A 23,529-nucleotide genomic window follows, 5' to 3' on the forward strand; every position below is an offset into this window, starting at 1 on the left:
CTCAGTTTCCTCATCCGGAAAATGAGCTGGAGAAGGAAATGGCAAACCACTCCAGTATCTCTACCAAGAAATGCCCAAATAAGATCACAACTGAAATGACTCAACAACAGCAAAAAGTCCTTTAAAGCCATAGGTAAGCTTCAGAAACAAAGGGACTCTTTCATGCTTTGGACAAAGGAGTGGCACCAAGCACTATCAACACACCTGGGATGCTGCGTTTACCGTGAGGAAGGGGTGAGCACACGAGGAAGAAACAAGCTAAATGGCAGGATTTCAATTCCTTGTCTTCTTCCCCTCTTTCCATTCTTCCAGAATCCATGATTTAGTCAATGTAGAGACTCCCTCCACTACTGAGACTACAATTTCTCTGTACTTTAGCAGGGCAAACCTTGCCAGTATCCCAGGAACGCAGTGTAGGAAGGGACCTCCAACAGTGGAGACTGTTTAGTCTAAACTACAGCTATACACGCAGGAGAGAGAGAGAGAGAGAGAGAGAGAGAGAGAGAGAGAGAGAGAGAGAGAGAGAGAGAGAGAGACAGAGACAGAGAGAAAGAGAGAGAGAGACAGAGAGAGAGAGAGAGAGAGAGCGAGCGCTGGAAGGGATTGTAGAGGTCATCTAGTCCAACCCATTCATTTTACAGATGAGGAAACTGAAGTCCAAATAAGTAAAGCAGTTTGCCCAAGATCACACAGTTTATAAGTGTTATCACCAGGGTTCAAATCTAGACATATGACTGCCATGTCTCACTCTTTACTCATAGTGAATCACTTAAAACCTCCCGGTTTTTTTTCACATGAATTTGTGCATAGACATAATTTCCTCATCTTATAAGTTGCTGTGGCTAAAGTATTATTCCTGGATCCAAGCTGGTCCTTGGACAACAGCCATGCAATCTATCACCAGATTCATATTCGAAGTTTCTCCATCTTGGTGGAAACTTCTAGATCTTGAGCTCTACTAGCTTTAGCTTAGAGAATCCCGGATCGCTTCTAGACCATAATGAGGCATCAGAGGAGGATGTGTCCTCCTCTACACAGCTGTCAAAGTGATAATCTTAAAGCATAATTTCAACCGTGTAATTCTCCTCCTCAAGAAACTTCAGTGGCTTCTGGCTGTCTTGAGATGAAAATGCAAGCTCTTCATTTAAAGCCTTTCACAATCCAGCTCTAACTTGTCTTTCTAGACCAATGGTGTCAAACTCAAATAACAAGGGATCTCTGATAGCTGCATATGATTTAGAAAATGCCAAATTAACACTATCTAAATTGTATTATATTTTTATTTATTTTGTTAAACATTTCCCAATTACAATTTAATCTGGTTTGTATATAGACTAGTTTTACGTGACTCTCCTGCTACAGAAGCAATCCATATCTTTATGGTAACCAGCCCAGAGTATATATGTTAAGAGAGTCAGCATGGACAGAGATCAAGCATCTTGTGGTAATGTGAAGGTGACTCTGTCCAGCAATTAGGGAATTTAACCCCACTGTGGATAGCAAGAGTTCTATAAGAGGCCCAGAAGAAAATGCATGGTAAGACAGTTTGAGATGCACCTGTCTTTCCACCATCAATGCCCTTAGGCATTGATATTCTATACAGTGTGGTGGGAGCAATATCCTAACCTCTACCACCATGCAAGTTGAGATAGTTTTTCCTTAAAAGGTATTGCTGTCATCCTTGAGATTTGATTGGTTCAGGGCACTAAAGGCTCAGATTGTTGGCATCACTTTCTGGTCAAATGAGGAAACAAAATAACCACAAAGAGCTACAGGCAAGGCTCTGATGCTTGGCTGGCAGACCACAAGGCACAACTCATGCAGGGATAATTGACTTGGAGGATCCTCAATGTATATTCTTGTTGAATATTGTTCTGCTGTGGATACATAAATCTCCTTTTGTTAACTGTTGAATCACCTACAAGTTTCTCATTTTATTCCAATATCAAACATAAACTACCAAGGGGATGGTCTGAGTGGGGTCCAGCCAAGAGCACAGAGGAAAACTATTTATATTTGATCCTTTACGTAAGAAAGACAGTGAGAACAATCCAATGATGGAATGCACTGCCCAGTGAGGTAGTGAGTTCCTAGTCAATGAATGTTATAGAAAACAGTCCTATATTAGATGGGATATTGGGTCACTCCCAAATCTAAGATTTTATTATTTCTGTTGTTTCCTCATAGATATTTAAAGAAGAATTATAAGGAGACTTCCTGCCTGCAAATTATCCATGGTTGATTAAACCAAGATGGAGTTGAAAGAACCTGGAAAGCCAAGAGTAGAGAGATTAAGATTCTGAAGGGACACTTGTTTTCTCTCCTCCTATTAGAATATAAGCACTCCATCATCACACAACTCCTTTCAATTTCTCAAATAAATTTATCTTTATAGGTTCCTTTGGACCTTTTGTTTACAAGAGCCAAAATTAATAGGAAATTTCAAGTTTCCTACTCAGCTTTGGTCTTTTCATCAAAAGTGCTTGAAATATGTTCTGTTAAATTTTTGTTCTGTTAAATATTCATTTTTCCCTCTAAGATTAGTCAATATTTCAGGGTAAGTTATTCTGTATTGTAAGCAGTGGATATCCACAGACTATCCCAAAATCTTCCTTACTTAATAGTAGAAATTGCCAAGTCTTGTGTGATCTTTCCTTTAGTCAATTGGTGCTTGAACTTCTTTCTGGATGCTTGCAGTATTTTTTCTTTAATGTGAGAGCTCTGTATTTTGGTTATACCGTTCTTAGGACTTTTCCTTTTGGAGTTTCTTTCAGGAGGTGGTCAATGGATTCTTTCCTTTTTCACTTTGCCCTCTGATTATAATAGATCTGGAAAGTTTTCATTTGTGATTTATTGAAATATAATGTCCAGATTTTTAAAAAAAAATCAAAGCTTTTGGGGAATCCAATCATTCTTAAATTATCTCTTCTTGACCTGTTTTCCAAATCACTTGTTCTTGATATCAAATATCTTACATTTTAAATTTTTTTTCAATTTTTTAATTTTGCTCTTATATTTCTTGCTGTTTTATGGAGTCATTGATTTCTATTTGGTGTATTCTAGTTTTTAGGAAGTTTATTACTTGACTGAAGCAAGATAAAAAATGAAATAAAGGCTCTGGAGGAAAGAATTGGAAGGAGAATAAATAGATTAAAAGAGAAATTATTATATTTGTTATGGTAATCTGTGATCAGTGATCTTTGATATTACTGTTGTAATTGTTTTGAGTGCCACAAATCACATCCATATAACATGGCAAACAATCAATAAATGTTGTGTGTGTTCTGACTGCTCTACCAGCAACAATACTGAAAATAGATCAATTAGTAGCCCTACAATGGCCTCTAAGTATTCAAGTGAAAGGAAGAGTCAATCAATGCTTCAAACTTCATTGTCATCTTATTTTAAGAAATTGCCACAGCCACCCCAGCCTTCAGCAACCACCACCCTGATCAGTCAGCAGCCATCAACATCAAGGAAAGACCCTCCACCAACTAAAAGATTACTTCTTGCTGAAGACTCAAATGATGGTTAGCAATTTTTGGCAATAAAGTATTTTTAATTAAGGTATGTACATTTTTTAGATACACTATTGCAAACTTAATAGACTACAATATAATGCAAACATAGCTTTTATCTTCACTGGGAAACCAAAAAATTTGTATGCAATATTCAATTTATTGTGGTGGTCTGGTACCAAACTCTCAATATCTCCTTGGTATGCCTGTACACACACATTTCGGTTAATGAATGCATCAGACGCCTATCAATTGGGTAATGGCTAAACAAATTGCGGTATATGAATGTAATGGAATATGATTGTGCTATAAGAAATGAGGAGCAGATGGACTTCATAAGAACCTGGAGTGTCTTATATGATCTGATGATGAGTGAAGGGAGCAGAACCAGGAGAACATTATACACCATCACAGACACATTGCTTCTGTGATGACTAACTTTGATAGACTTGGTTCTTTTCAACAATGCAAGACAGCTCTGAAATACTCATGATGGAAAAGGCTATCTAAATCTAGAGAAAGAATTACAGAATCTGAATGGAGATTGAAGGAAACTACTTGCTCTCTTTTTTGTATTATTTTATTTTAGTTTAGTTTTTGTTACATCTTTCTCATGGCTCATTTCATCAGTTATAATTCTTCTTTACAATTTGATTATTGGGAAAAGAAGTTTAATGTGAAGGTATATGCAGAAACTATATCAGACTACATGCCGTCTCTTGGAGGGGGGAGGGAGAGGACAGGGATTGGGAGAAAATTTGGAACTTGAAAACTTGTGGAACTGAGTGTTGTAAACTAAAAAAAAGATTAGTAAAAAAAGAATTAAAAAAATAAATGCATCACGTCCAACAGAGAAACAAGTAGGAATGGGGATAGGGAGAATTAAGAGGGAAAATAATACTGAGTAGGGAATAGTCAAAAGCAAAACAAATTTCCTGATCCTGAAGGGGGATTAAAATGGAGCAAAAAAATAAAATAATTTAATCTAAGGAGGTACTTAATTTGCCTCTTAGACAACTAAGAAATGACTCCATGACTTGTGATAAAAGAATGTAATGGAACATCATTGTGTCATAAGAAATGTTGAAAGAGATGGAACATTGTTACATTGCTGGTGGAGTTGTGAGATGATCCAGCCATTTTGGAGAGTAATTTGGAACTACGCCCAAAGGGCCACAGGAATGTTCATACCTTTTGACCCAGCAATACCACTTCTTGGGTTGTATCCCAAAGAAATCACACAAGCGGAAAAAGGACCCATATGCACAAAAATATTTATAGCGGCTCTTTTTGTGGTAGCCAAGAATTGGAAATCAAAGGGATGCCCATCAATTGGGGAATGGCTGAACAAGCTGTGGTATATGAAGGTAATGGAATACTATTGCGCCATAAGAAATGGGGATGATACGGACTTCATAACAACCTGGAAAAACCTACACGACATAATGCTGAGTGAGCGGAGCAGAGCCAGGAGAACATTGTACACAACCACAGATATGTGGATTCCGTGAGGACCAACCCTGACAAACTTCGCTCTTCTCAGCAACACAAGGTGCAAGGACAACTCCAAAGGACTCACGATGGAGAATGCTATCTACATCCAAGAAAGAACTATGAAGTTTGAATGCAGACTGAGGCACACTTCATGCTTGCCTTTTTTTCTTCTCTTTTGTTTTTGTTTTGGGTTTTTTTTTTTTTTTTGCTTCTGTTTCTTCTTTCTCATGATTCATTCCATTGGTCATAATTCTTCTCCACAACTTGACTAGTGTATAAATTAATTCAATGCAAAGTTATACGTGGTAGTTATATGAGATTCCATGCCGTCTTGGGGAGGGAGGGGAGAAAATCTGGAACTCAAAATTATCTAGAACCATGCGTTGTAAACTAAAAATAAAAATTAAAATTAAAAAAAAGAGATGACTTTAGAGAATCCACAGTACTATGAATTGATGAAGTGAAGTGAACAGAACCAAGAAAACAATTTGTATAAGAATAGCAACATTGTAAAGAAACAAAGCTTTGCAAGACTTCAGAACTCTGATCAACCATATCCCAAGAGCACCTATGATGAAACACATTAACCACTTCTTGACAGAGAGCTGATGACACAAGGAACAGAAAGCGGCACATCTTTCTGTAAATGGCCACTATGGATGGATCAGTTTCACTTGACATGTATCTTTGTTACAAGATTTTTTTGTTCTTTCTTTCTCATGATTTTTAATAGGATGGGGAGGGCTAGAAATAATGATGCCAACCTCCCCCTCATCCCCCAAAAAGCCATTGAAATTTTTTTTTAAATAAACATAAAGGAATGGGAAGTTCAGAAGGTAACACAGACAAGTAAGACAGTTTAAAAAGCAACATATAGAATTTATTATATACCTTTTTTTAAAGAGGAAAGGAAATAAGCATGATTAAGTGCCCTCTCTGTGCCAGGCACTGTGCTAAACACTTTACAGATATTATCTCATTTTCTCCTCACAACAACCCTTCGAGGTAGGGGCTACTATTATCTCCACTTCAGTTGAGGAAACCAAAGCAGACAGTGGGCCCAGGGTCACACAGCTAGTAAGTGTCCAAGGTTGGATTTGAACTCAGGTCTTCCTGCCTCCAGGCTCAACTCTCTATCCACTGTACCACTTATGTTTATATGCCTCTAAAAGGCAAGCAGTATGAAATGGAGATCTGCTGTTTCTTAGAGAATCTTTCTGAGTGTGTTCTGCTCTGTTTATAGAAACGCTCTTTTTTTGGCGTTCAAGTTCAGAATAAAAAATAAAAATTAAGAAAAAATGAATATTAAGTGGTTATGAGAAGGCACTAGGAACTTCACGTAAAAGGTGGCACTTGAGCTGAGTCCTGAAGGAAGCTAGGGGTTCCCAGAAATGCCAGTGAGTAGGGAGGGAGTGCATTACAGGAATGGGAGACAGCCCCTGCCAAGCCATGGAAACCAACGATGGAGCGTTCTGTGCTCAGAACAGTCAGTAAGCCAGCATGGCTGAATTGTATGGTGCAGATTGGAGAGGAATGTGTAAGCAAATTGGAAAGCAAGAAAAAACCAAGTTGTGAAGAACTAACAAAGCCAACCGAAGGAGTTTATGTTTGATTCTCATCTAGGCAATAGCTATCTTTCCTTCTTTTCTTCTTTCTCCTCTCTCCCATCCAATCTCTTCCCAACAGAATTTATTAAGCATGTATTTTACACATGGCACTATTCCTATGTGATGATCTTGGTTTCTCTAAAACATGTTATAGATATTAGTACAGGTGTACACAGATCACAGGCCAGCGCCCTGGAGAATCATTCCCACTACATACAACTATGTTCACGTCTACATCATGTTTTAGAGTAACCAAGTGCTTTACATAGCTACAGTATCATATATATAACTGGTGCTTAATAAATGCTTCTTGACTAAATGAATTTATATAAATTATCTCATGTGTACTCACAATGGGCTTGGAAGGACAAAGGGTTTTTGCTGCTTTTTTTTTAAAGAGCTCTTATTTAAAAAATAAAAAGGTTAATTGTTGCTTTTGGTTTTTAAATTGGTCATTTCCAAAAGTTTATCTTTCTCCTCCTCCTTCCTATCCCTCAAATGAACCTTCCTGTGTAACAACGTGAAGCAAGGACATCTGATACTGTGATAGAGTCTGACAATACATTCAATATTCTGAAGGGCAAAAGTTAGCATTCCCATTTCACACATGAAGAAACTGAGGCTTAGACCTATTTTATAATTCTCTAGGCTGTATAATTTTGGGAAAGTAGCAGAATAGGAAATAAATCCACATAAATCATCAGCTTTCCTATATATCACAAACAAAATTCTGCAAGAAAAGATAGTAAAAAAAATGCCCCATTTAAAATAACTCTAGACAGTATAGAATACCTGACAGTATCTGCCAAAATAAACCCAGGAACTATATAAACAAAATTATTTTTAAAAAACTTTTCATAAAATAAAATCAGATTTAAATAATTGGAGAAAAAATAATTGTTCATGGGTAGGCAGGACCAATATAATAAAAGTGAGTCTTACCCAAACTAATTTATATATTCAATGCCACCCCAACTAAATTACCAAAAAATTATTTTACTAAATTAGGACAAATAATAACAAAATTCATTTGAAAAAACAAATAGTCAAGAATATCTATCAAAGAAAAAAAAAGAATATCCATCAAAGGAAATGATGACCAAAATGTAAAGGAAGGAAGTTTAGTAGTACTAGATCTTAAATTATAAGGCAGTAATCATCAAAACTATCTGTTACTGGCTAAGAAACAGAAAGGTAGATCAATAGAATAGAGTAGACACACAATTTATAGAAGCAAATAAACATAATGACCTTGTATTTGACAAGTATAAAGACTCAAGATTTTGGAATAAGAATTCATTATTTGGTAAAAATTACTGGCAAAACTGGAAAGCAGTCTGACAGAACCTGGGCATGGACCAATATCTCACACCATTTACCAAGATAAGGTCAAAATGTATACATGAGCTAGATATAAAGAGAGATTTTACAACAAAATTAGAAGAACATGTAACATATTACTTATCAGACTTATAGAGAGAAGAACAATTTGCAAATAAACAAGAGACAGAGCAAAGTTAGAAATAAAAATGGATGATTTCAATTACTGAAAAGGTTTTGTACAAATAAAACAAATGTAGCCAAGATCAGAATAAAAGCAGAAAATGGGGGGTGGGGTGGGAATTACAGATAATTTATCAGATAGAGGTATCATATCTAAAATATATAAAGGACTTTGTCAAATCTATAAGTACACAAGTCATTCTCCAATTAATAAATGGTAAAAGAATACGAACAAGCAGTTTTCCAATGAAGAAATCAAAGTAATTTACAGTCATATGAAAAATAAATGCTCTAAATCATTAGAAATGCATATTAAAACAAATTTGAGCTTTCATTTTATACCTACCAGATTGGCAAAAATGATAGAAGGGGAAAGCAACAAATATTGGAGAGGATGTGAAAAAGTTGAGACACTAATTCATTGTTGGTGGAATTGTGAACATTTTGGAAAGCAATCTGGAATTATACCCACAAGAGTTAGTAAACTACCTATGCCAGCCTCGAAGCCACGTGTGGTCCTCAAGTGTGGCCCTTTGAATGAATCCAGACTTCACAGAACAAATCCCCTTTGTTCCATAAAACATGGACTCAGTCAAAAGGCTGCACCCAAGGACCTAGAAGGCCACATGTGGCCTCAAGGCCACAGGTACCCAACCCCTGACCCTTTAACCCAGCAATACCACTACTTGGTCTATTTCCAAAGATGATTAGCGGAAAAGGGAACGAATCTATATGTTCTAAAATGTTTATAATAGCTCTCTTTGTAGTGGCAAAGACCTGGAAATTGCAGGGATGCCCATCCATTGGGCAATGACTGAACCAAGTTGTGGTATGTGATTGTGATGGAATACTGTTGTGCTATAAGAAAAGACGAGCTGAATGATCTTAGAAAAACATGGATAGACCTGTATGAAATAATGAAGAGCAAAATGAGCAGAACCCAGAGAACATTATATACAGTAATAGCAGTATTGGTTTAAAACAACTTTGAGTGAATAAGTTATTTTGTCTATCATAATTACCCAAATTAGCTATAAAGAATATATGAAGAAAGACACCATCTGCATCTGGAGAAAGAACTGATAAATAGAAGTATGTATAAAATAGTTTTGCATATATATCTATTTGTGTCTAATGGTAGCCATGAGGGAGGGGAGATGGAGGAGAAAAAAAGGAAAAAAAGAAATTTACATGATAATTTTGCTGTATATTTTAAAGGAATAGCAAGTTTGTGCATAGTAGATTTGCGGTTTCATGTACAATCATCTTTTTTATTATACTCTATTATGAAAATGCTTGTTTTATTCCATATATTAAAAATAAAATAAACTTCTAAAAAGGAATACACACGTGAGTGTGTATATGTATATATTTGTGAAATATATAAATATACACATGCATCTACATTAAACATGTGAGTATATACACATATCTATGCATTTCTATATTTGGAAGAATCTGGCAGTACTGAGAATCTTAATTGGCACACTAGAAAACCCTGCGTCTTTGGAGGCATAGAGCTAATATTTTTCCCTGTCTCTCCATCAAAATGCCAAATGAATTGCACTCTGTCTGTCAGACCAGTAACAGGGAATAACTGTGCGAGCTGGTTGGCAATCTCCCTGTCCGCCCCATGCCTCAGCCCCAAACTTCGCCCAAGTTTTCCAGGACCAAATATTTCTAATAGTGGTGCTTTCTCATTCCAGGTTATAATCACAAGGCCCTCTGGGGAGAAAAAAGCTTCCGGTATAACAAATGGCTTACGGAGAGGTTTCAGAAAATCGTTTTTAAAAGACTCTTTGCAGTCAACTACGCAGGGAAATAAGTATCATGTTGATTTGAATAAGTTATCGCATGTGCCCCCCGAGCTCCTGGGCAGGCTATGAAAAGACGCGTTTCACTGGTTCCAAATAACAGACAAATTGTGAAAATAATGAGGGGTCTAAAGCAAAGAGCTCAGTGGCAATGTTAGGGGCAGGAAGAACGCTGCAGTGAGCAGAATATTAATCCCCAAGCCTTCCCCAGAGTAATGGAGCGACCAGGATGGAAAACAAGCTCCCCTTCATTCTAAGGCACTCACCTCTTGAAGAAGGCTCTCGGTGCCACTGAAGTCTATTGTGAACTAAAGCTTCGCAAAGCCACATCTGGCAGCAGCCAGCACAATCTGTGACTCCCGGGACCAACCTCTGCCTAACCAAGTTTAGGTTGTCTTGAAAGACTATTCTTTTTGGCCCCCACCTTGTGAATAATGGTAGCATCTAAAACCTCTGAAAATTAGCTTCAGACATCAGCATTCAACTGAAATTGCCCCCTCCAAAGTTAACAAAGGTCTCCTGTCAAATCGAACGCTTTTTAACCCCTCACCTGCTTGACCTCTTTCCAGCATTTAATATTGTTCACCACTCACTCCTCCTGCACATTTCCTCCCCGCTGGGCTCTTAGACCTAACCACACTTTCTCAGTCTCCTTCGCTGATTGATCTGTATCATGCTCATTAACTGCGTCTACCCCGAGGGTCTGTACTGTACCATCTTTTCTATCTATACTCTCACATTGGCATCTCTTCAGCTCCCGTGGGTCCAATTTTCCTGAGGCAGATGACTCCCAGCTCTATACGGTCTGCCCTGGACTCTGAGACTCAACATAAAACTGAATTCACTGTCTTTCCCCCCAAACCACTGCTCTTTTGGACATCCCTACTACTCTTTATTTTTCTCATTAATTTTGTCTCCCCCCCAACACCAAACTACAAAATGCTAGTTTGTAACATACATAGTCAAGTAAAACAAATCCTCAAGTTCCCCCATGTCCACCTTGAATGCATCAGGTCTCTGTCAAGTCTTTGCTTGCTGTTAACCAGTTTCTTAGCTTCATCATTAGCATTTCTCTATTCCCATCAACCCCCCAGTGCCCCTGCTTCTCAATCTTGAGGTCATCCTTATCATTCCCACAGAAAAGACTGGTTGGAAATCCCTCTCATAGGTATCTTCTTTGGATGCTGTTCCCCAGTTTCCCAGCCTTCTCTTGAAGCCTGGCAGGTATCAGATACCTCCCCAGCTGATAAAAGTGCATCATTTTTCACATTTTCCTTTAAAAAACCTATCAGTTTGGAAAGGAAATTCCTTCAACTTAGACTTTTAACTTATGCCAGCTTTCATGGTAATCCCTAAACTTGCTTTTAGTTTCCTCAAACATGTGAGGGGTCTTGGACCCCACCTCTTAACTTGAAATTGCTCTCCAAGGCTGCCAACAACTTCTTGGTTGCTGAATCTGAAAGCCTTTTCTCAGTTCCCTCCAGGCCGCTTTTTAACTGTCAGACACACCTCCTTTATGATGCTCTGTATCCTAGTTTTCATTTGATCGCTCCTCAGTCACCTTTGTTAAATTGTCATCGATCTTTTGCCCTTAAGTGAAGTGTACTTCCAGACCCTGTCCTCAGTATTTGAAAATACATATTTTGCCTTCCTATTACTTCCTTCTTCCATATATACTAAGACAACTGAAACACTGCCCCCACACAAAGCATATTTAAGCAAAATAAACCAACACAATGGCCATGCCTGACAATGTATGGCTCAGTCTGTACCCATCTGATGAGAGGAAAAAGGTCTGTTTCAGAAGAGGATCACTGATCCTGTGGTGTCAATTGATAAATGTCAGAATTTGGACATATTTCAATGTTGTTTTCCTTTACACTACAGTCCTTGTGTATTATTAGATTGGTTTCTTTTGCTGTGCATCAATTCATACAACTTATTCCAAGTTTCTTTGAATTATTCCTATTCCTCATTTCTTAAATAGCTCAATGTTCCATTGTATTCATATAGCAAAATTTGTCCAATCACTCCCTAATTAATGGGTACATGCTTTGCTTCCAATTTTTTATTAATACAGAAAGTGCTTATGTAAGTATTTTTGTATATCTAGGATGTTTCTCTCATTCCCTGACCTTGAGGTATATGCTCAGTAGTGGAACAAATTATATCTACAACTCAGTGACTTTTCTAGTATAGTTCCAAACTGTTTTAACAAATATTTATTAAGTACCTACTATGTGCTGGGCATTGTGCTAAATGTTGAGGATACAAAGAGAGGAAAAAATCATCCCTACCCTCAAGGAGCTCACAATCTAATTGGGGAAGACAAAATAAAAGCAACTACATATAAACAAGACATACAGGATAAATTGGGGGTAATCAAAGAGGAAAAACACTAGTCAACCAGCACTTATTAAGCACCTACTGTGTGCTAGATGCTACACTATAGGCACTATATTAAGTGCTGCAAATACAACGAAAGGCAAGACAGTCCCTATTCTTAATGAGCTCACAATCTAATTTGAGTGCAAGGTCATCTAATCTAACACTAGCATTAAGGGGTACTGAGAACTGCTTTTTGCACAAGGTGTGAGAGCTGAAATTTGAAGGAAGCCAGGGAAGTCAAAGGGTAGAGATGAGAGGAAAAAATTCCAGGCACAGGGGACAGACCATTGAAAACAGATGGAATCAGGAGACAGTGTGTACAAGGAACAGCAAGGAGGCCAGTGACACTGGATCACAGAATACATGGAAGAGAATAAAGCATAAGATTGGAGGGCTTTAAAATCCAAATTGTTTTCTAGAACTGGACTAATTCGAACATCCCCACGGTGCACTGGTGTTCCTACCTTTCCATGGGCTCTCTGACATTTGCTATTTTCACTTTTTCTGCCATCTTTGCCAGTCTGATAGGTGTGAGGTAAAACCACAGAACTGCTTTAATTCATCTATTGGGGAAATGGATCTTGTTCTCAATTTCATCTAGTTCTCTATTCTCCCTTGGTAACCTTATCAGCCCCCAAGGAATTATCATCTCTGCACAGATGACAGCCACTTCTATGAATTCAGGCCTAATCTCTATCCTGAACTCCAGTTCCACATTATCAACTGCCTTCCTGGCATCTCCACCTGGATATCACACTGGCATCTCAAGTTTAGCATGTCGAAAACAAAACTCATCATCATTCCCCCTCACACCTCCCTCTCCCGATTTCTGCCGGTCCCAGGTTTGTAACCATGGAATCCCCCTTGACTTCACCCTCTCTCAGAACCACCCAATACCCAAAGTCTTACTGATCTACCTCCACAACTCCTCTCTCCCATTCATCACCCTTTTCTTTGTAGCCTCCCTTCACCACATGAAGCCCAAGCAACTAGAATGCCACAGTGTTTAACAAACATTATTTTTAAAAATTAATGAACATCTGCCAACAATGAAGGCACAATAATTCTCAAAAATTTTACAGTTAATTTTTATTCAAGAATTTACTCACAGGCAACACATTTAAGAACACTTTAAAAATAAAAAATATGATTTTTAAAGGTCAGAACTAAAAAAAGTTTAGCGAACATTACTAAAAGAATGATGATTCTCTTAATAAATTAACCTCTAAAAATTCTTGTGGAGCCAGAGTTTATACATAGAGAATCTAGATGATGGAATCCATTCAAAACAAACAACAAATGAAAAGCCACAGATAACAGGCAAATGGTTTGATGAACATAAACATCAGCTTCATTCTTCCAGAGGATAGAAACCAGCGTCTAATTCTTTCAATAACAAAATGCAAATGATGTTTCAGTATTTTGACTTTAAAGTCTCTTTCTCCAGCAGCAAATCTGCATATCGTTGCTGAAGTTCCTTTTCTCTCTCTTGCTGTCGCTGGACATCTTCTTTTAGACACTAGGAAAACAAAAATATGAAATAATTGTTTAAGATTTAAACTATCTTGTGAATATTCAAAAGTACTACCCAATATCAATAGTTCATATAGTTGAACAATTTACAAAGGAAAAAATACAAATTAATAATCACTTGTTAAAATGCTCAGCCTCACTAATGATCAAAGAAATTCACGCTACTTTCAGGCATTTAATTTTTAAGTCCCTGTTTCTTCAAATGTCTCTGAGGCATTATCTCATGCCCAAAAAATATAAGAAGGAAGAAAAAGGGAAGAAAGGGAAGACAAGAAAGAAGGAGGAAAATGTTAATTTCTCAAAGATTTTTATAGCACTATTATTCATGACTGCCAAAACTGGAAATAACCCAATGTCCAATAAGGGAATGGTAAGATAAATCGGGGTACATTAATATAACAGAATACCGTAAGAGATGTGAACGATATAGAGAAATCTGGGAAGACATCTAAGAAATAGTACAAAGCAAAAAAAGTCAGAATCAAAGCAACCATTAACCACAACGATATAAAAGGAAAAGTGAACAGAAATAAATAGACAAGGAAAGCTGACAAAGCCTCAGAATGCCTGGTTATTAAGGAAATTTTATGGGCTGAAATTCATTTATTCCAATGTAGATAGCTATAACACAAGTTTAATTTGTTTCATCACTCTTTAATATTAAGGTAATAATAACGAAATGGCTGCTGGGTAGAACAATATTACCTCCAGCCTCCTTGGAATTGCTGAATCCTCATGTTTCTTTAGCTCCTCAAAAGTACGAAGCTCCAAGTGAGCTTGCTCGATTTGGTCCCATAAATCATTCAACTGTTTCATTAGTCCCATCGCTCGAGACTGGTAGCCACCAAGCAAAATTTTCATCTTCTTTTCCATTTTTGCAGCTCGCTTAGCTTCTGTGGTCATGTGACCCCTATTTATCTGAAAAGAGACCATCACATCAACATCTGAGAACGACCGACTAGAAAGATCCTTGAGATCACTCCATCTTAGGTCCATTCTAGACTTCATATCACCCATGGAAGTTCACACATAAGTTAAACAATCTTGTTATGTATGACCTTACCATTTACCATGACACGGATAATGCAAAGAGTCTTAGGGGATCCAATATACATGAAAATTCTCTCGGACAGATGGGTAACAATCTTATTCCAAAAAGACCCTTCTGCTGATATTCTAAAACCTATGTAGCTGTAGACACCTATCTCTAATGAGTACTCTGAAATTATGGATTTATTCAAGATGTTCTGTCTTCATAACCAGATTTCAAAGATTCTAGGATAATGGGCTACTGATTCGCTACCGATAAGAGTAACCAACAGATGAAGATATTGAAGACATCATCAACAACCTCGCAAACAACAGCTAAGCTAAAACCACCTGTCAATTGTTAACATTACAAAACTTATTATTCCTTGACTTGGGAAAAAATGGTAGGAGAAAGAGACACACTGCTCAGTGAAACTGTTTTAAAATAAGTGAATTTTTTTCACCAAAAAAATCTGCTTTTCTTACATCACAGACTTACTGTGATGATCGAGTAGTGACTAAAAATAATGAAGTTATTGCACACCAAGATTTTTACACACCCAGATAAATGCTGTCTACTTCAAAGTTCCATTCACTTATTCCAATAAAACTATCATAATTCAAAACATTTTGAAACTTTTTTTTTAGAATTACTTTTTAATGGCACAACCGAGGGTGGATTTCATTTCTAGAACCAAAATGTCAGTGGAGTTTGTATTTTATTCTAGTACCAACAGTGAGACACTGAAGCTTCTTGAGCAGAACTGCATAGTTAGACCTCAATTTGGCAGCTGTGGAAGAGAGAGTGGAAAGAGAACATAGCTAAATGAAACCAATTAGGAAGCTACTCAAGAAATGTTAATTTGGCTAGGGTCATTAAAGCAGTAGAACCAACATGTTTCTTAGGGTTTTGACTAACATCAAGGGCCTATAGCTATAGGTGTCGACTCTACAACTTGACTAACCTATGTTCAGCACCATGGAATGCCACTGGAAAAATTCTTTTCAATACTTGAGCCCACAGAAGAGGCTTTCTTCTTACTCCTTTCCTTTAGTACAGCATGAAATAAGGCAGCAAAGGGAATCTGCTTATTTTCGTAATACTAGAAGTCAAAACTGGAAAATTATGATCAGTAAGTCCAATTTGGGCCACCCTGATCCCCATACCACTGCAATATGATGACAACAACCTGAATTATGCTTTTAAAAAAATTCCTTATTCTCAGATATCCTATGGCTCAGATAGATGTAGCATTTAACATTTTGATGTATCTGTTTTAGTGGACATATGGATTTGCTTGTTGTTTTAGGCTATTTTCATGGAAAATGTCAAGGAGTGTTTTCCCAGAGAGGATAACACAACAGATGCCAAATTAAATAAAGGGTAAAAGTTCACCTCCCCAGAACCTGGCTTTTCAATACTAAAGGTATATTGGAAGTTGGAGAGCCAGGAATAAATGCTTCGGTACAGCTGCCAAGACAACTCAGTGGTGCTCAATTACAACCATTGCCACCTCCATTTTAGAACAGTTAGACACCAGCGGGGTGTGTTTTCTTTTGAGTAATCAAGTGCTTGATCAAGCAAAAGTACAAACAGCTACTAAAACCAGTGCTTGGTCTGCTAAAGACAAGGGAGTGCTGTGTTACTACCTAAGAGCTAAATTTGTGAAGTGGGCTAGATTTTCCTCTACATTATCACTTAATCTATTTAGGTAAAATATTTTAAGCTTCAAAAAATAAGGGTTTGAAAGAAGATTATGTCTACCAAAAAAATTACTAAATATATTAGCAAATGATGAATGAATAAAGGTTAGTAAACAGATGAAAAAATATCTAGACATTTAGGGTTGCCTATATCTTTAAACCTTTAAGCATTTTTGAAGTTATTTAATGGATGTTTTTGTGAGCCTATCCCACCCAAACAAAAGCCACTCCTAGAAACAGCAGTAGTAGGTGAACGTCTTGGCCTCTGAGGCATATCTATGGATGCCTATATTGTAAAAGCAAAACATGTTCTGACTGTCACCCATGCTACATTTACAGAATTCATCATTAGCTAACACATTCAGTGACACATGTACACAAAAAAAAAATGTGGTGTGTGTGTGTGTGTGTGTGTGTGTTCTATAAGCAGGGCAAGGCAGACAAAGACAGACAGACACAGACACACACACAAATAGAGGAGTATGTATTTTATTTTGGAAGCAATGGTGATCTATTGAAGCTTCTTGAGCAAGCCAGCAGCATAGTCAGATCTTGCCTTTAAGAATATCAATTTGGCAGATGAACTAGGAAAGTGGAAAAGACATAAGCTATTCTTCTTTTGATGCCACTTAAAAGGTCCAAATATAACTCAATGAGAGAATTAGTATTTTGGACAAACTGTTTTCTATCAGCAACTCCAAAAACTCACATTCAATTTGATTTTTTTTCCTGATTTCTTTCACCCTCTACCCATTCTCTATCCTAGAATGGAGGACGTTAAGCAATTTACAGGCAGATCAGGGAGAGGTTATTACAGGTGAGTTTGCAGAATGATGTATGTATGTGAAAATTAATGACTGGAAAAGGAGTGGGGGTGGGTTGCTTAGCAACATCTGCAACAGACATTCATAATGTGCCTCAATTATTCCACCTGAATAACAGGTAAACTCTTTTTTAAAGTGAATACCATGACAAAAGGGCTCTGTATTCTGAAACTATTCAGGATGGCCCACAGTAAGTTACAACAAACTCTCTACAACAACTAATACCACCCAAATGCTTTCTACAGTCCCTGTCAACAACTCCCTCACTTTAGTGATTTTGTGAACTGTGTATTCCACTGAAGAAAAGATGTATCCACTTAAAAACATATGGACCATCATTTGGTTTCAAGGGGTAAACCAAAATTTAAAATGTGTTTTACATATTGCATATTTATGTTACTTCGGTAGTATGCCAAAAAATTGCTTCAAATTACTTAATTGCTCCTAAAGTTATAGCGTAAGGCAAATACAATTCTTCAAGTTAAAAGAGAGCTTATTTCAATTAATGAACACACAAGCAGGCTTTAAACAACCAGAAACTTTAAAAACTTGTCATCTTGAATGAGGGGCTTACCCTTTTACAAACCAAAACATTTTTATTTCAACTGTTTCAGGTCTGAGTCAGAAAAAGTTATTTTTTGTTATTCAGTCGTTTCAATCATGTCTCATTCTTCAAGACCCCATTTGAGATTTTCTTGGCAAAGATACTGAAGTGGTTTACCATTTCCTTCTCCAGTTCATTTTGCAGAAGAGGAAACTGAGGTAAACAGGTTATGTGACTTGCTCAGAGTCACACAGCTACTGCCAACTGTCTGAGGCTGGATTTGAACTCAGGTCTTCCTGACTCCAGGCCTAGCACTCTATCCACTGGGCCACCTATACAGTCCAAATAACACTCCCCTATTTCCCTAACCAATTTCATTTTGCAAAAATATTCACAATATATTATCACCAAACCTCACCAAAAGGGGGCTGCTAGCTAGACCTTGGATGTCATTTGGCTCTGAAGAAGTTAGATAGAATAAATTCCTAGTGCTCTATACTTGGCAAAAAAAAAAACGAAACAAAACAAAAACACCAGGAAACAAACCCCAGTTCTAAGGAAGAGTAAGTTCTGATGAGCAAGAAACATTACAAATGGGATTTTTTTAAGAGAACAGTAACTGATAGGACTGGGTCCTCAGAACCAGAGACAATGCTGCCACCAGCATGGAGAAGTCAGGAAAGGCACCCTGTGGTGTTCAACAAAGTTCCCTAAATGCATTCTTTCCTATGAAACTAACTGCTTCCTATCTATCTTCATTTGTAAAACAAGAAGGTTGGACTAAAATGGTCTCTAAGGTGCATCTGGGCTCTAAATCTATCTTATTATCTATGTCGATGTGCCCCAAACTGTTTTCCCACAACCAATAAACATTAGGTGTAGGTATGTCTGTGTTTCCCCTGCCTCTGTAAAAAGAGAATTTCATTTTTCCTCAGTGACTAAGGGTAATCATTATAAAGACCAACTGTTAGACTGTCCGGTACCACCCTGGACTATCCGCATTCGCTAGGAGCAGGCTGCTGTACTTTGGGGGATCTTGTGCCTGCTTTCTGAAGCGCCCCCCACTCCCAGACGCTATCAGCATGCCTTGTCAGTCAGTAGAAACATTAGGAGCCTGCTGTTCGAACTGCAAAGAGAAGTCATCATGGTTTTTATTCTGCCACCAAAGGGCAATCACTCTTGAATGTCCAACCCTCATTCTTCCGAAGTCAAATGTCCCAACCTCCAAAAACAAAACCTTTAACTCACCTACCAAAAAAATTAAATAACAATGCGCACACACAATTTCTTTTTTAAATAGTGGGGGTTAGAGGAAGAAAAGAGTCTGAGCACGTCTCCTTTTCCTCACCTGTCTAAAAACATTCTGAAGTCATAACAGACTCCTATTTCATTCTTCTAATTCAGAAGCATGACTTCTGATGAAGTACTCATTAATTATGTCCAGTTATGAGTCTACATTGGACATGTCAAACTCACCACCTGGCTGCAAAACTCTTCAGTATAAGAACAAGATTAAAACATAAATGGGAAATGTTTAACCAGATAAATAAAAATATAATACAATAAGTCAATATGCAGCTGCAGGGATCTGTTTCTATTTGAATTTGACACCAATGATCTACACCTCAAATTGAGTGCCCCATGGAGGTCCCTTAATCTGCAAGTAAACCTGCACTGTGAATCATAACCATATTTGAAATGCTTAAACAGTACTTCCAAAATATTTATGTTACTTTACTTGTATTCAAAATACAAATTAACATTCTAAAATCAAATACATAACTTCTGGATTGACTGTACTGTGATCTGTTTCACAGTAAATCAGTTCTCAAGAACTGTACAATTCCATCCTATTTAGAGCCATCATCACCTCACACACTTAAGAGTACAGATTCATTAAATGTCAAATTAAAAGATTATGTGCTTGCAAGTTCATCATTATTTCTTGAATTGAGAGGGAGCAGGGGAAAGAGCAAGAAAGGACAGGAAGAGGGAGGGAGGGAAGGGGAGTGTGCATGTGCTATAGTCTATAGCAGATCTGGGCTACTGGACCCTTTATCCAGGTCCTTCTACTTACTCTTCCAACCTGTTCAGGAAAGGAATCCATAGGAAGGGGGTTGCTAGGCCTCTTGGCACAGCAGTTTCCATGAGCTCTAAGCAGAGGAAATATCACAATGACCCATTCATACAAGAGGAAAACTTGAGGCTTACTAAATAATGTTAAGGATAACCCTCATGCTCAATAACTGTTCATGAGTAATTAGGGCAGCTTTTTATATTCTGGTAACCTCTACCTATAAGAGTTAACTCACCTCATACTGTTGAGTCATTTAACAATCCCCACATCACCAGTGATTTTAATAATTTCTGAACTACTAGCATCCATTTAATGCCAAAAATTACACCTAATTTAGCTTGAGCTTTGTAAAAATCTCTGGCTCAAAACACTGAGCTATGGGTTCCAAAAAACTACAAAAAAATTTCTAGAAGACAAATTTTAAAAGGAAGGAAAAAATTAAGAGCAGACAACTAAAATGGTCAAATACAAGGAAGGAAGAGCAAATTGCCTTTAAGAGTCAATTCCAAAAGTTTTTTCACTATCTTCCTGTTTGTTCAATTTCATTAAAACAAAAAATTCTAGGGAACCATGGGTAGTTCGTAATACCTAATCCACTATATGGAAGATCATGTCATGCTGAAAAGCAATACAGGGAAAAAATTCAAAAAACTCTTCTTTGCTAAATACAAGCTACATGACATAAACTACATTAAGGCATTTGCTGTATCTTATTATCAATGCTGCTACACTAAGGGTATCAGTGTGCCAAGTCTTAACAGATTACACAAGTGGCAAGTGGTCCTTGCAAGAATGGCCCCACCTAGCACACCATGAAGCTAAAAACCATCTAAACACTTTCCCTAATTTTCAACTGTTTAGTGGAACTTTCTTCTTGGAGAATGTTTCTGACTTTGTAATGGAAGACAGAAGAGAAATAGGATTCTTTGTGTTCTTTGTGCAGCTAATTTTGGTAGAAAAATTCCATAAAGCAAGACGTCCCCATACAATTCAAAGACCACAACGGATTGCTGCCTGCATTATCTGCTGTCTTAAGGTCAAATTCTATTTCTAGGAACTCAATGCTACATAACATGTCTTCTATAAATTGACCTTGCCAGTAAAAGTCTGGGAGAGGATTAACTTCTGGACCTATTTCCCACCTCTAAGGAGCAACTTTCCATTTTTATAACTAACATGACAAAATTTACTTTTCAGCCAAACTTCCTTAAACAGCAATTGAGATACTCTTTCAAGTCCTATTAAATTTAAGGGCTTGACCTAAATTCTGACTATTAATCTAATTTTAGCATGTATTGGAAATTATTTCACTGAAAATGATTATGTTCAATGATAAGAGTTGTACTTTCACTTAAAGTGAACTTGCTTTTGGCTGAAAATGACCTAATTCCAATTCCAGTTTTCTTTCAAAAAAGGTAACATTTTACACAATATAACCGCGAAAGTGTTCACTGTGAAGAGATTTTCCAGATAACTGAAGCATTTACTAAGGTAAACTATATTTGGCAGAAAACCTTTAAAAATATATTTATATAGGCATTAAACATCTCAGATGGGGCAGCTAGGTGGCGCAGTGAGTGGAGCACTGGCCCTGCGGTCAGAAGGACCCGAGTTCAAATCCGGCCTCAGACACTTGGGCAAGTCACTTAACCCCAATTGCCCTGCCTTGCCCTCTCAAAAAAAAACATCTCAGATAAAAACATGACATCCAAAGTCTACAGGGAATTAACAACCTATACAATTATCCAACTGAAAAATGGTAAAAGAGCCATTTGTTTTTATACAATGGATAAAATATAAAAGTGGAATGTGGCAAATAAGCAGTTTTCAAAAAGACAAAATGCAAACTATGTACTACAATCTGTAAAACTGTACAAAATCACTAATAATTAGAGAAATGCAATTTGACAACTCTTTAGTTATCACCTAACATCTACCAAATTAGCAAAGCTGGAAAAAATTTGTGTCAGAAGGTCTACGGGAAAATAGGCAACACTGATTGTTATGGATCTAAGAATTGATTTAACTGTTCTGTAAGACAATTTGGAATCACTTAACAAAAGCTATTAGTAGTTCATAGCCTTAGACCCAAAGAGCTTACACCACAGTGATGAGACCTCAGAATGAACAAAAGCTCCTAAACAGCAATATTCAGAGCAGCATGACAAAATGGTATTACTATACTATAACAGACAATGAATGTGAATATTCCAGAGAAACATGAAGAAAGTTTCTAAATGAAGAAATGCAGCATGAAGAAAACAGAGCTAAACAATGTACACAATGTCTACAAAAAAGTAAAAGAATAACCCTAAAAGGCAGTCAAATAACACAATGATTGCATGTACTGTTGTGCTCAGTTGTTTCTGCCAAACTGCATTTTTTCCCTTAAAAAAAAATTTTCAACCATAGCTAGAAGGGATAATTGGCTCATCAGGAAATATGGAGCAAGTATATATTTAGGAATCAATAGCTCAATACTGAATATCAAAATAAGATTTAAAAGTAAATTGTTTTGTTAGATCAAAGATTTTGATTTTAAAGATATGTGGCAGGGAAAAGAGAAATTATTCAGAAGTCAAGGTCTTTTCCTGGGAATGTTTTATATAGAATATTCTTCCAAAATTACTAACTCTATCAAAAGTAAAGCAATGGAAAATTTTACCTCCTGGAAATATCTACCTTTTAGGATTACCCACAAATGTCCATCATATCAATATCCAAATAAACCTTGGTGATTCTCTCTGCATCTTCCCTTCAAGACCAGAGAAAGAATCACATAGAAGTAAAATTGCTTATATTTAAAATTTCACAACTCATTATTTGAAATACTTATTTGCTGCTATGAAATTAGTGCCTCAAAAAATAAGAGGAAGAATACTAAGCTATCTATTCTCCCATCACTAAAAACCACAGCAAATAAGAAGACACAGGGAGACACCAGAGTCCTTTTAAAAAAGTTACACAGTAGCTAAATCAATGTACCCACTACCAAGCTTACATGTAAACTACCTTAATGCACACAAATTAATAGTAAAATGAAGTCCACAGGAATACACTAGAAACTTTTCCAGTAACAATGGGAATGAAGCAAATATGTGCCCCCTCCCTGCTGTTATTTGACAAAATTCTAGAAATGCTAGGAACAGCTAGGCAAGAGAAAGAAATTAAAGGCATAAAGATAGGAAATGAGAAGATAAAACTATCTTCATTTGCTGATTATATGATGGTATATGTGGATATCTAGGTAATCAGCAAAGATACTAATTAAGACAATTAACAGCTTCAGCAAAGTGATAAGCAATAAAATAAAGCCTCAAAAAAAACCAGCACTTCTATATGATAACAAAAAGCAAAAAAAAAAAAAAAAAAAAGTGAAATCTCATTCCAAGTAACTACAAAATGCATAAAATATCTGTGGACCAACCACCAGACTTGTGATAGATTCAATTACAAAACGTTCTTTAAAGAAATAAGGAACAATTTAAATAGCT

General features: G+C 36.9%; 1 protein-coding gene across 1 annotated transcript in view; it reads right to left on the reverse strand.

The window, feature by feature from the left end:
- Positions 1-13,396: 13,396 nt before the first annotated feature.
- Positions 13,397-23,529, reverse strand: part of CDC5L (cell division cycle 5 like) — a 56,194-nt gene continuing 46,061 nt past the window's right edge. The window contains exons 15-16 of the mRNA XM_036767790.1: positions 14,563-14,775; positions 13,397-13,843 (exon numbers count right to left, since the gene is read on the reverse strand). Of these exons, the coding sequence (XP_036623685.1) occupies positions 13,739-13,843; positions 14,563-14,775 (318 nt within the window). The 3' untranslated portion in view covers positions 13,397-13,738. The remainder of the gene's footprint in view (positions 13,844-14,562; positions 14,776-23,529) is intronic.

Source organism: Trichosurus vulpecula, chromosome 7 (assembly GCF_011100635.1).
Source record: "Trichosurus vulpecula isolate mTriVul1 chromosome 7, mTriVul1.pri, whole genome shotgun sequence".
NCBI classification, from domain to species: Eukaryota; Metazoa; Chordata; class Mammalia; order Diprotodontia; family Phalangeridae; genus Trichosurus; species Trichosurus vulpecula.